The sequence below is a fragment of the Bactrocera oleae genome, chromosome 6, assembly GCF_042242935.1.
Source record: "Bactrocera oleae isolate idBacOlea1 chromosome 6, idBacOlea1, whole genome shotgun sequence".
In the NCBI taxonomy this organism is placed as follows: domain Eukaryota; kingdom Metazoa; phylum Arthropoda; class Insecta; order Diptera; family Tephritidae; genus Bactrocera; species Bactrocera oleae.
The window spans coordinates 43,677,134-43,691,252 of record NC_091540.1 but is presented as its reverse complement, the minus strand read 5'-3'; the positions used below and the strand labels follow the sequence as shown (position 1 = coordinate 43,691,252).

The window sequence follows — 14,119 nt, the reverse complement described above, 5'->3', positions numbered from 1 at the left end:
TATATTTCCTCTCCAAGTAGTTATTGCGGTTGTTATTTTCTAGAAATTTGGTATCAACTTAATGAATTTATATAATACTCCTTTGATTTATGAGCGAATGCTGAATATTTGACAGCAACATTACCATATGAGTCAAGAAATATTACCTACGTGAAATAACTTAAACATAACAATATATAATATAACACAACACAACTGAACATAATAAGTCATGACACAAATTTTGGTTTAATGTAATTTAACCAAACCTAATAAAACAAATCATAGCTTTACTTAACATAACATAACATAACTTAACTAAGTTTAACTTAATTTAACATAACATAAACATAACTAAACTAAACCTAACATAACATAACATTACACCGCTTAACTTAACTTAACTTACTTAACATAACTTAGCTTAATATGACATACACAATAACTTAACTTAACACAACATATGACATAACTTAATTGCACCTGACATAGCATAACTTAACATAAGTAACACAGCATAACTTAACATTTTATTATTATTATACCCAACACCCTGTACCTTTCCACAAAATAAATCCATTTGCTCTTTACGTGTCAATGCGCCGTTTGTCTATGCGCTGGTATAACCATAAATGCATGTGTTTGTGAATATAAGTGTTCATCCACGTATTACTTCAATTATGTAGAGTGCGTGTGCTATTATCCCAATGCGCTTTTCATTTTAACTTTTACTGCCTTTTAACGTTTCGTTTACTTTGCTATTTTTGTATTATGCTGTTTTGCTTTTATTTTAGCAGCAGCTACAATACATTTCTGGTTTAACTCGCCCTTCTGTGGCATATAACTGTCATTTTGTGGCCTAGTATTATCTCACAACTGGCGCTGATTGCTGGCAGGTGTGTAGGCTTTTCACACGTTTTCTTCAAGGACACACAAAACTCTCTCTTGTGTTTGCTGTTGTTGTTGAGTTATTTTATTAATGTGACCCTGGCTTTGTGGCCTTATGCTGCAGATATTTCAACGTGACGTTTTTCTGCAACTTTTTGTTTGCAAAATATTTCCCCAGAAAGTAGAAATCGCTTTAACCTCGCTTTGGCTTTAGCTGTCTGCCTGTGCCGCTGCTATTATCGCCTCTCTTGTGGTTAGAGCGCCAGTCATTTTGGCTCAAGCATGACGATGATAATCATTGCTGTTCTGCTAGCAACTGGCGCTAAATGGGCGTGTGTGTGTAGGTGTGTCCGTTAGCTACTACGTGGTTTTTCCTACACTTTGAGAAGTGTGTGCATAATATTTTTAATGTATTTTCACGCCTTCGTTCCATTTGCAGTTTTCGTTCGCTTCTTTTTTCCGAACTTCTGTGGACTCTAGGCTAAATATGTTTGGTAGTCACAATTACACGCAAGTGCTGCTTCCTTATCAACAAAGCAATTTTTTGTGCTGCCCACAGCTTGTAACTGCTGTTGTGTTGATAAAAATGTTTGCTCTCTTTGCGATATTCCTAACTTTTTCTCACGCTGCTGTCCTCCCACTAGTTATAACTGCCGTTTATTTATGTTTACTGAGTTCTAAATATTCCAGCCCCTGACAGCTCTACTTCACTGCGGCGTTTAAGACTAAGATTTATTTGACCTTTGTCACATGATTTATTTTTATTTATTTCAATTTTTTTCGAAAGTTGAAAGTTTAATTCGCTACTTTGTTTTTATTATATCTCTTTATCTGTTTTTATTTTTTTCTCCGCAATAACGAGGGTTCGAGGAGAAGATTTCCAAATAAAGTGCGCATTAAGTTATTGTCCGTCGTTTACGCCTAACTTTGTTGAGCATTTAAATTGAAATTTAAATATTTTATTGCGGCAATTTGCAGACACAAAACCGAATTTTGAGAGAGTGTCGACGATGCAGTTTATAGTTAGTTGTAGTTTGAATTTGCTGATGACAATTTAGTGTACTTGAATATAAAAATGAAAAAGGTAAAATATGTAGTAAAGTTGTGGCCATGATTTATGAATTAAAATTAGTGCATGCGTGCAACTTTAGACTATCCACAAATGTTCTAAGAAAATAAATTTAAAAGCGAAGTCTCAACTTTTTACCTTAAACTTTAACCAACTCCATTCAGGCTATTTTATTGGCATTAAGAACATAGAGGAACATAGACCAATGCTGAGAGTAAAGAGAATGCTACAGGTTTTTGGAGCGCCCCGGAGGCTTTATAAAATATACAATTTTCTTATTAATCTTGCTTCCTTGAGTATACAGCATATACACCAGGGAAAGATTAAACTGATTTATACCCGGAAGTTTTAAAATACAACCTCACTAATATTTTATGTGATACAATAAGATCACATCAGACAAAAGAACCTAGGACAACTGCAAATAGCGGACGGACTGGTTTTAGTATAAGCAATTGCCTACATTTCTTCGGATGAAACTTTTAATTGAAATATCTCTCAGTAACCTGCTATATGATAGTATAATATATCTATATAAATATATACGGGTATATATTTCAACACAAGTTAGCTACCATGTTTTGGTATTAAGTTAAAAATTATTGGTATTTCCCATCTGAAATCTCTAAAAATATTTACCGAGAGATGGTGTTGCCATCGAGTTATTAATACGAACCGCATGGCACAAATTGCCAATAGGAATAAAAATACTAGACCGATAAAAAGTTTCGGAGATATAAGCGTATATATGAGAATTTTTTACCTTAGTGTAATCGATTCCCAAAACTTTAAACTCGTGTTTCCCGAAACGTTGTTTCCAGAGTTCTCCGTAACGACTTAAAATTTTCTTAGATATTTTCATCAAGTAATAATCGAAGGAATAATTTTTTTTAAATAAATTTGATTTTTAAGCCACTTTGAAGTTTGAATTTAGCTGAATCAAACGACTTTTATCGGGAACGATTACCCCAAGACTTTTGTTTGAAGAAAAAACAGCACTCATATTATGAATGACTTGTTTTGGAACATTCAATATTGTTTTTCGCTTTAAGCTTGAGCAAGAGAATTTAGTAAAATATTTAGTTAACTAAAAGGGATGCACAAATTTCAGTCACAGATATGTAATCATTAGAAATTGAACTAAAACATGTAATGCAGCCTAATATTCAGAAATGCTATTGCACACTGTAATTATTTCTAAAAAGAAACAATGCTTTCGTCCTTTCGATATAATTAATCTTTGTTCCACATTTAAGTTCCAAGTTTAGTGTGTTTTTTACACACCATATTGACTGAAAAGATATATGGTTAATTAACTTAATTTAGTTTCATACAAAAGAAACAATTTTTTAATAATAAATAAAATACAATTCGTTAACAAATTTAGGTAGGCAGCTAGAGGGGAAGTCTGACGACGCACCTAGGCCTGTAGGATGCTCACAGTGAAAATACCAGGATTAACAACCCGTTTAATTTGTCATGTCCTCTCTGAAACACGTTGTGTTCTTGATGAGTCGCATCAATTCAAGCGTGCAGCTTTAAAGGCATCGCCAAGAAACACGGGACCGATAGTTGTGATTATTTTTCTATGCAAAGACATGCACTCGTATAGAAGATGTTCTACAGTCGCTTCTTCTTCTAACTCTTGGTAGCCTCTACAATAACCGTTGTATGTTATCTCCAGTCTGTGGCCAATTAGACAGTGACATTATAGCAATCCTACTCGAATTCTTGCATCATTATATTAAAAATATTGCTGAATATAAGGTTGAAAATATTTTACATACCTAAAAAAATTCATTGAGTAGTCTAAATTAGCAGAATGTGACTGACTTTCTAACATATATTTTATTATCATATGACGAAGATATACACTGAGCAAACCCTTTAAACAATAATTAGTTGCCAGTATATAGTTACATATTCCCGATTATAGAAACTTAATACATGAAATAAGCATATGAATAAATATCAATAATGCACGAGAAAGCACACTTAAAGTGTTACTAAACAATGCCAACCCTTTCTCCATTTTTGCTCACAATCACTCGTCCGTTTATATAAATAGGAACATAATTGACGTCTGGCGTTTAGCGAGCCTTCTCATGCATAAACCAAAGTTTTCATATTACACATATCATTAGCATGAGGTCTACAACCAGCAAATGTGCCAGCATGATACAACGGATTGCTAACAACAACAATAATGCCAACAATAAGCATGGAGCATTGTAAGAAAAGCCAAACATTTCAAAATAATTGACATTCATTTGTGCGCCTAAAGACCGCTGTAATAGGCAACATTAATGCAAAACTCATGTCAGTCGTTTATTAAAATTTCAGTGGAACAACAAATTTCGCGCACTACTGCATATTTCATAGCGCATTTCATCAAACCGTCAGCCACGTCAATGTCGATTGCACTCGCACACACTACTCGTACCACTACACACATGTCTGTGTGTGTGTGTGAGTGTTCGCAAATAAACAAGACCCGAACTCGAGTCGAACAAATACATTCATAAAATGTTTACTGTTCTCCTGAATAGTTCAAGCATATGGATCTTAAAGCCTTTTTGGTTTTGTTTTTGCTTTTCGTGTTTTTTTTTTCTTCGTTTTTGCGTTACGCTTTTGCTGTTTGTAAATAAAGTACTTAACGTGTGGCATTTTGGGCTGACTGACTGGCTGCGTGGCGGATTGGTTGGCTGGTTGACAGCTCGAATGAACGGCAGGCATCGGCCGTCGGATTGGTTGAATGGCTCATAGACATGCCTGTCAGCACTTGGCGCGCAAAACTTTTATGAGTTTCCTCATATATGCGAGCAAAGCACAGAGTAAAAGATAGTGGGAAAGAGAGAGGGGTGGCGCATAGTGTAGCCCTTGGGAAAGGAACTTAGTTGCGAAACTATGTTTGTCTGTCTGTCCGTCTGCAGGCGCATGTATGAGCGCATATTCAAAATACTTTATCTAGCCCTCGCGTTGAATGTAGAATGTGCATATGTTTTAGCTGTTGCACACTTCAGTGACATACGTGCGCATATGGGTATAAATAAATATGAATAAACAACAAAAACACGCTCTGGCAAATTCATAAGTTTCGTTGCAAACGCAACAACACACACACAACCGCAGTCATTCGATTCGTCAAACTACGCCAAACGATTGGCGACGGGCGAGACCTGCATTACTTTGCTTGCAAATGCATGTTGGCGCACTAGCACAACAACAACAGAACAACATCAGCGCGCGGTTTGCAAGTCAGCAGAAAGCGCTCGGTGAGCGGCAATTCACTTCATTGCCAACATTAAAGTTTGTTCGTACCTTTTGGTTATGGTTGTTGTAGTTGTTCTTGCAGGTTATAACTGCTGCAAATTGCAGCTCGTCGTACTTGTTTGTGTTGTTGTTGCTGTTGGTATACATATTTTGATGGCAGTTGCATGTAAATTAAAATGGCAATCCAACATTGCCGGTTCGCGTAACGGTAATAACAAACGCACGCTCATACACATATTAAATTTTTGACAGGTACACACACACACAGATGCACATAGAGACACATGCATACAATATGCCAATAACATACACATGTCACGCTCTCATGCATTTATGTTGAAATTTGTTTGTTTATCTGCTGCTGTGTGTTCCTCTGCATGTATATGTATATGTATGTGTGTGTTCGTCTGCATGCTCTTTGGCATGTTAGTGACAAGTTAGAAAATGACATTAAACTTTCGTCGAAAGTAACTAAACTTTAATTTACGGAAATTTGTTGCAAACTTTCCATTGGTGTGCTTCGAAAATGTTTTGCATACATAAAAGTTACTCATACGCCATGACTGTTTTCGGTTAGTTGCTAACAAATTTCTTTTAATGCTTGGCTGCATATTCTGGTCAAATTACTTAGATATAAAGCATAACTTTAACAGTTATGAACGTGTAAGCAGCGCAAGTTGGATATTGCTTTGGGAAATCTATACAAATATATAAAATTTGTTGGTGGTTTACTTTGTCATAGTTCTTAGTACAGTGTATGGTTGTAATATATTAAAGCAGTTTGATGCACATGTTCTTTGTTTCTAAGTTGAACACTGTCAGCATAAGATGAAGTGGTTGTAAAATTATTGCAAAATGTTTTATAATTTTTCGTGTAGCGCACCATTAGCTTGTTCACTTTTAGTACAACTTACATACCAATATCGGACTTAATGAGAATTTCGAGTCAAGGGATGCTTAGGGTCTAAGGTCTGCCAGATGCCTGGTAGACTATAACTTTCTCAAAACTTAGTACTTTTCAGATTGTTAACAGTCTTATAGGGTTTCATAAAAATAATGTTATCTCATCTGATCAAATTTGACTCGGACTGGTCATTTTTTTCGAATTTTTTTAATATTGGTACAACATTTTTCCAACATCTCTTATTGACTGACTCAACACATTATAGTTAATGTTTTGGGTAAGTAACTGTCAATGCTAGACTCGTACCAAAAATCACCAATGATGTTTGACAACTTAGCTGCGGACTCGAAATTCATCAAACGCATCCCTACTGGTGACGAGACGTAGGTTTATGAATATTACGTCGAAACTTCTCAACAATCTAGCGAATGTTGCTCTAAAAATAAGCTAAACCTGAAAAAAGGAAAATTCGCTGAAGGCACTGAAGATCATTCCTGGCGAGGCTTAAAACAAGTGTTAGAAAAATTGGACTAAGCGTTGTCATGCTTGTCTTGGCTCAAGAAAAACCTATTTTAAAGACGATAATAAAGATTTGTCTTAAAAAATAAAAAATGCCAGTCCGGGTCAAATTTGATCCGATAAAATTTTAATTTTTCTCATTTTCGGAAAGCGGTTGCCACCATTTAGGCTGTTTGAAAATGTAAATGTTGAAATATATTCATTTCTTTTCATACTCCTCATGAAATTCAAAATATACGATATATCCAGGAAAGTTTTAATTGTGCTATGTACATTTATTCTGCTGTTACTATCTCTTGAACAACATTATACATAACAAAAAGTAGCCATAAAGTTTCCGAAAATTGTAAATAAAACGAAAAATGTTTATTCTTAATCAATATTTATTTAGTCGCCTTCTAAATATACTCCTTATTTCGCGATACACATATGCCACCTCTTTTTCCAATCATCGAAACATACCTTGTAGACGCTATCCGTGATCGCCTTCACTTCCCTTTGCGAATTTTCTTTTACGGTCTCAATAGAGTCGAAACGGGATCCACGAAATGATAAGATAGTTTTTGGTCTTAAAATCGTGGCACACGATAGTCTTTTTGCAAAAAATTCACCTCTTTTGGAACAAGCCGTGCATTGACGCGTCGCATGCCCAAATTATTGTTCAAAATCACACGAGCTGCTTCACGGCCGATGTTTAGCTTACGTGATATTTTTCTAACACTTGACGCATGACGCTTTTCGAGCCCGTTTTCCTTTAATTTTTTTAATGTTATAGTCAGTACCAGACGTCGAAGGACGACCGGAACGAGGCATGTCTTCGACGGTTTCTCGACCAGCTTTAAAAGCTTTGAACCAGTCGTAGACTTGGGTTTTCGATAGGATAGCTGCACGATAAGCCTTTTCTAACATGCGCAATGATTCCGCACACGAAATTTGGTTAAAAACACAAAATTTGATGCAAATTCTTTGTTCAATATTTTTTTCCATTGTAAAAATCGCAAAACACTACTGAGCTCGACTGATTTCCACAGCTGCTGCAAACAAACTGGTTGACAGATCACGTTTATTTTTGGCATTTTAAGGACAGTATTACCAACTTAACAAAAATAAAAGTGCTGAAAAATATTCAGCGCGTGAAGTTTAAATGACAATTTCCGGAAACTTTTTTGTCCCAATGTACTTTTTGTTTTAAGTAGAGTTTTAACAATTTTTTTTTCTGTATCGCTCTTAATTGGACTTTCTATTATTTGTAAAGCCTCCATCTAAAAACAAAAAATCGTACAAACGTTTGCAATTTGTCTATGAAAGCCATAATTTCTCATCACTCGTCCATTTGCCAGAGTTAGCAAATCTAAACTATCCTTTGCCCCTCACACATTTGCTTTTAAGTACTGGCCGCTGGAATATCAGTTTGTCATAAATTTTTATCAACTGACTTAAGCAAATAAAAATCAAAGCGTAGCTACATTTACAAAGCTTCTCCACACCACCACACCCAGAGATTTACGTCACTATGCTCACTCGTTGCGCTTTCCGCTGTCAATCATCGCACTGCTTGCCATTGTTTAACTCCTGGCTTTGCCATTAAAAACGATTTATGGTTTATTATTGCTTCTGCTTTTTTTGTGGTAATTTTTTCTTTAGTTCACCCTTTTCGCCAATCATTTGTTATGATTTGTGTCAGTCTTCGTGTGTATTTATTTCTATTTAAGCGCTTGTGTGTCGAATGGTGGAAAAAAGTTTGCAGTTTTTATAGCTCTTTGGGGTCACACCACATCGCGAGTGCTCCTCTTGCCAAATACACTCGTTCATCACTTCCAACACTTCGCTTCGCGCTCGTAAACTTTTTCTGTGCCACTTTCAAAGCAATTCAAACTCGATTCGCTGCGTCGCCCTTACGATTTTTTATTTTTTTGTATTGTTCGAGTATTTCATTGTGTTTGTTTCCCTGTATTATATATATATATTTTCGATACTTAAAACTCCATCATTGCAATACACAAATTGCTCCCTTTTTATTTTGCGATTCTATTCCCCACGCGGTGACGCTGAGTGATATTTATTTTATAACTATGAGCAGAAGCTGTGTAAATTTATATTGTGTTTAAGTGGCAATTCACTCGCGTTTCTTTTGTGATTTCAGCATGACTAAATAACGGTGAATATAGAGCAAACACATGAAAGCACTTGTTGTGGTTTAAAATTAGAAAAAGCGGTATGTAGCATCATTAGAATACATAAATATAAATAATCTGTTAATCGATTGAGCGCCTTATGTGGTAATCAGTGGCGTTAGTTAGTTGTAATGTTGAGTATTTGTAACAAAAATATTTCCAAATGGAAATGACACACATTTAATTTTTGAAACGCAATTCATCATTGTTATCATTAGCTCATTGCTAGTCATTATTGTAGTTTTAATCACTCTAGTGATTAAGTACTCATATTTACCCTCATTTAACACAGTTTTAGCTAAAGACTTAAAGTAGTATAGGTATTTTAAACCTTTCTGAAATAACGATTTTGTAGTATTTTAGTTGTAGAACCCCTCCCCATCGTCTCCCATACAACCATTCTTTGGCGATCGGTGTTCTGTTTACTGCCGAAGCTGGTTTTATTTTCAATATCTGATGATTTTATTAATCTTCTTAATTCTTTTCACTGTTGTCAGTCTAAGCTTTTTTATGGACTAACAGTGAGTAGTACAAAAAATTTGACAATCTTAGTCTCTAACATTTAACATGATCGATTAGTCTAAAATTGTTTAAAGGAGCATTTATTGACCACCCCTATAATGTCAGGTTCTCCACTGCTGCAGTGATTCCAGGCTACTTCATGGATGAAACCTTATAAAATAAATTCTCTAGTAGCAAATATTGTCTGCATAATGATTAGCGGTGGAAAAAAATATTGACAAAATGGCGTTTTAAAAAAAAAACAAATTTAATTTAAAATTTTGGTCGTTTTTTCCCGCCAAATTTTCGAACAGATTAAAAAATTGATACTTTCTTGGAAAAATATTAAAATAACAAGTAGAAAAAGTTAATAGTAGTCGCATCATTTGCCAAAGCACATTCTAAAAATATAGTTTTAAGAAAAACGGGTTTAACTGTAAGCTAATGGATCTGATTAAACTGAGCGAATACATTTTAGAAGTCTGCAACTATCTATTTGAGATATCTTTTTAATGTGGTATGTTATAAATGTTACACTAGATGCTCCTTAAGCTATCCTGATACCCACTTAGATGTCATAAATATTCACAAACCTAAGTATAGATCTTTATCTCTTTATCTGTGAGTGTGTTGTTAGAAAATATCGATACAAAACATCTCCTACTTATCGACCCGGAACTCGTTATTTTCACACTCAACTTAAATCATTTCTCATGTTAAATATATGTATCTCAAGTGGTTCTCAGTGGGCGTTATGCAAATAAGTATAAATTTAAAAATAAACTGCCATAGCAAATTCGTTTTGGTTTACTCTAAGAAATTAATTAAAAAATATTAGGAAAGTGTGCGTATTGCCAAGTCTATTATTTGATAAGTAATTTAAATGCTTTTGAAATCGATGCTGTTGAGTTGGCTTAACAAAATTTTGGTTTTGAAATAATATTAGGTAAAGTAAAAAGTTCATTCGGTTTTTTATTGATTTTTCAAAAAATGATAACTTTGTGTACATTTGTCCGATTTAAGTCAAATATGCGCCGTTTTGTTCGTAAACTTGTTGGCAACGAGATGCCAACTTCATTATACCCCCCTCGTAGAAGACTGCGTCCCTATTGCCAAAAAACTTGCAGAGCCAATTTTCACAGGCCTCTCTTGAGGCCAACTTCTCACCATTAAGCGCGTTCGCCATGGACAGGAAAAGATGGTAATCACTTGGTAGCAAATCACTTTTGAGCTACACGTTCGTTTACAGTATCAGGCCCATAAACTAAATTAATGTTTTCAGCTTTGCTGCTTTTTCGCTTTGATGTAAGAAAAATTGTAAAATATAGCGAATTTTCTCTTTGTTGGTGTCCATCTTTGACGTACGCTCACAACGAACTGAGTAAATCAATCGAAAAAGTATGACATAATGCGACACGTAACACTAGTACTATGGACAATAACGCCATCTCTTAGATAAAAACCGAACGAACTTTCTACTTGACCTAATATTTACAAGTGTTTTATCATGATAAAATGCAAAAACGTTATAAATAATTTAAAAAAAGTATAGAGTACCCGAGAAACTACTAATCATGAAAATTTAGTAAGTATCTCTGAACACAATGGTATTGAGGAGAATTAGATAACTGACCAATGTCTAGGAAAGAGGCCGTCACTATGCCGGTAGTTTCGCTGGCACTCTGTGCATTAAGGTAGAGTTTCGAAAGGAAGAAAGATAAAACGATATAGGCACTGGTTACAATTGTCTGTACATCGCCAGAAAGTTTTTCTGGAAAGTTACCGAGAGATAAAAACTATTAGATTGTAGCGGTGTATACCGTCTGCTTAAAATAAAGGTATTATATTCGGTATTAATAGTCGGAGAGTTGGTCGAGGTATCGGAGCAGCTCTTCCTTATTCGGAGGAATACGCAATAAAGTCATCCGTAATTACCACGCTTGTATTACATAAGGTAGTTTGAGTGAGCGGTAAGCACAATACACCAAAGGTCATATTGCATAGCATCCTGTGCCATTTAATCCAATCTAGTTAGCTTCCTTGATTGTTTCTAGTCGTGGCTCCAACAATTATAAAAGTATTTCACAGACTGACTTCGATATAGAGGAGTAAAGACAGTAAACCAAAAGGATTTTTGGCAAGATATCATAAATCCTTCAACTATTTATTTATGACACCTTTATTTTCATTACACATCCAACACAAACCCATAACTCTTATTAACATTCTCCAACAATTTCACGAAACCTTGCAATAAAGTATTGTTTTCTATAACTCAATTTTTTTGCAATTACAGCTTTAAAAATTAATAATAAACATTATAAAAGGATATTATTTTTTCACTTTTTTTATAATTTTTTCACTGCCGCTTAAATACAACACACCCCTTGAGCCTTATGAAATTATTAACAAACGCAATTTCATCTCAAACCCTTTAGATATTCATATTAAATATCTGAGGCTTACAATTCATTCAATATGACCTGCCTCCCCAACCCCCACAACACAACAGCACTGCTTTAGTAAATGAGCGCGCACCTGAGTCATTGCGTTGGGTAAAATGCTTGCAACCTATAAAAATGAGTGATGCGCATAAAATGGCGTTAAATACAAATATTGATATGATCGACGCTTATTTGTGTACAGCAAAAGCTGGCGGTTGTATACGTGTATGTGTGTGCGTGAAGGTAAATGGCACACTTGCTACGCGCTCACATTGAGGTGCTTAGCGGCGAAAGCGCAACTTCAGCGCCGGGCAGAACTGCTGTGTTCGTTATGTGGTTTATTAATAATTCATTAGGCGCTGAAGCCTTCAAAATCAGCGAGGCAAGCGACGATGTCAATGTCGGTAGGTCGACGGGTCGATGGTACATATGTACCATATATGTGAGAGTATAAGAGAGATAAAATGTGAGTTAAAAAGCGGCATATGTATGCACTATTTTATTGGTGTTGTTCTTGTTGTAGTCGTAGGTAGATTCATGCGGCGGTGTGGTGAGCAAATCAACCACAGTTACAAGCGGCGTAAAACAAGCCAAACAAGCTTTCAACTTGGTAAACGGATCATGGGATGGATGGAGTGATGCATAGCTGACGAGATTCGACTACCTTCGTATGCACAACCACACATACGCGTACACCTTTGTACATACTCTTTGTGTGCACGCCAACATGCCAACGCAAATGTGTGTGTGTGTGTATGTGAATGTGCATATAAATGAGTTGCCAAGAGCATGTGCGGATTTATGGCAACTCATTTTGAATCATGACGCTTGGCTGTTATGTGCTATACTGCCCCACACCACCTCATCCATGACTACCACAATCAGCAGTCAGCGCTCTAAGTGCTTCGCTTGGCTGTTGGTGTGCGCATATATGCAGATTTCAGCACATCGGCAGTACGTGTACCCGAGTGCGTGTGATTTTTTCATGTGAATGTCCGCGGTTGTTGAAAATTTTTATTGCTGGAAAAAATGTATGCCTTTCTTTGGCGTTCGAGCACGCCGCTCGTCACTCGCCGTGCCCCTGCAATTTGAGCATAAATTTATTTGTGTTATATCCTGGCCGAAGCGGCGTGTTTGGGATGATTTGATTTAAGCAAGTGGAAAATTGAATTTGAAAATTAGGTTACAGCGCAAGTTACGCACATCGGCAGCGGGCGCGGGAGCAGGGATGCATGCGCGATTGTGGCTATTCTAACGCTGAAATGTAGGGTCAAGTGCGTGTGTTTTTGTTGCATTATGAATGAATGTGCGTGTGCGTGCGTGTGTGTGCGGTAAGTTAAGTGATCACAATAACACATTTCAAAAGCATCGATTTGCATTAGTGTTAGGCGGATTAGTTAGTATGTGCGAGTTACAGCTGTGTTGTTTTTATGTTGCCATCAATTTGTGGAAGTCCATTTTTATTTGTTGTGATACTAAGCACGCAATTAAACTATCATTTTGCATAACATTATAATTAAATCGAGCTCACTTATTAATTATGTAATAATATGAGAAATAACACATTTACGATTTTCTGCTTCCAGGGCCATGCGGGCGTACATGGCGGTACTGGGCAAAAGGGTGAACCAGGCCAACCCGGTGTGCCGGGTATGGCTGGAGCACCCGGCGCACCTGGCCTCAAAGGTGATCGTGGTCTGCCCGGTGAATTGGGCCCCATCGGACCACCCGGTCCACCAGGTGAAGTTATTTATGCAGACAATTCGTTGAATGGCACATCGAGCAGCGCGGCGGGTGGACAATGTCAATGTCCAGCGGGTCCACCTGGACCGCCGGGTACACGCGGGCCGCAGGGCTATGAGGGGCCACCCGGTTTGAACGGCGAGCCTGGTCCAGCTGGGTCGAACGGTTTGACCGGCCTGCCTGGCTCCAAAGGTGAGAAGGGCGAAAAAGGTGTGCGGGGCCTGAGCGGCCCGAAAGGCGATCGCGGACCCGAAGGCCCGCCAGGGCAGGCCTTTTTCGCTGGCGGCTACGAAGGCATGGCTATGAACGGCACCAAGGGGGAGAAAGGAGAGAAGGGTATGCGTGGACGACGCGGCAAACCGGGCCAAGCTGGATCGATCGGACCGCCGGGCAAACCTGGTCCAATGGGCGATATTGGACATTCGGTAAGTTAAAATTAAAAAACACAAGCAATTTTATTTACGCTCATCATGTAGGTTTCGAAAACGATATGCCAATAATAGAGTTTCGATTGAGTGCAAAGCTTTCATATTAAAGTAGCATTGCTCTTCGCTCTTTACCCTAGAAACCTCAACAATAAACACCAAGCTACGAATTAAAAGCAAACAAAGCGCAAAAATGTTGC

The 14,119-nt window shown here is 36.9% G+C and overlaps 1 protein-coding gene across 16 annotated transcripts in view; it reads left to right on the top strand.

Annotated features, from left to right (window-relative positions):
- Mp (collagen XV/XVIII-type protein multiplexin) overlaps positions 1 to 14,119 on the top strand; it is a 416,774-nt gene that overhangs the window by 326,797 nt on the left and 75,858 nt on the right. For all 16 annotated transcript variants that reach the window (XM_070110958.1, XM_036372454.2, XM_036372464.2 and 13 more), the window contains one exon: positions 13,338 to 13,919. In XM_070110958.1, the coding sequence (XP_069967059.1) occupies positions 13,338 to 13,919 (582 nt within the window). The remainder of the gene's footprint in view (positions 1 to 13,337; positions 13,920 to 14,119) is intronic.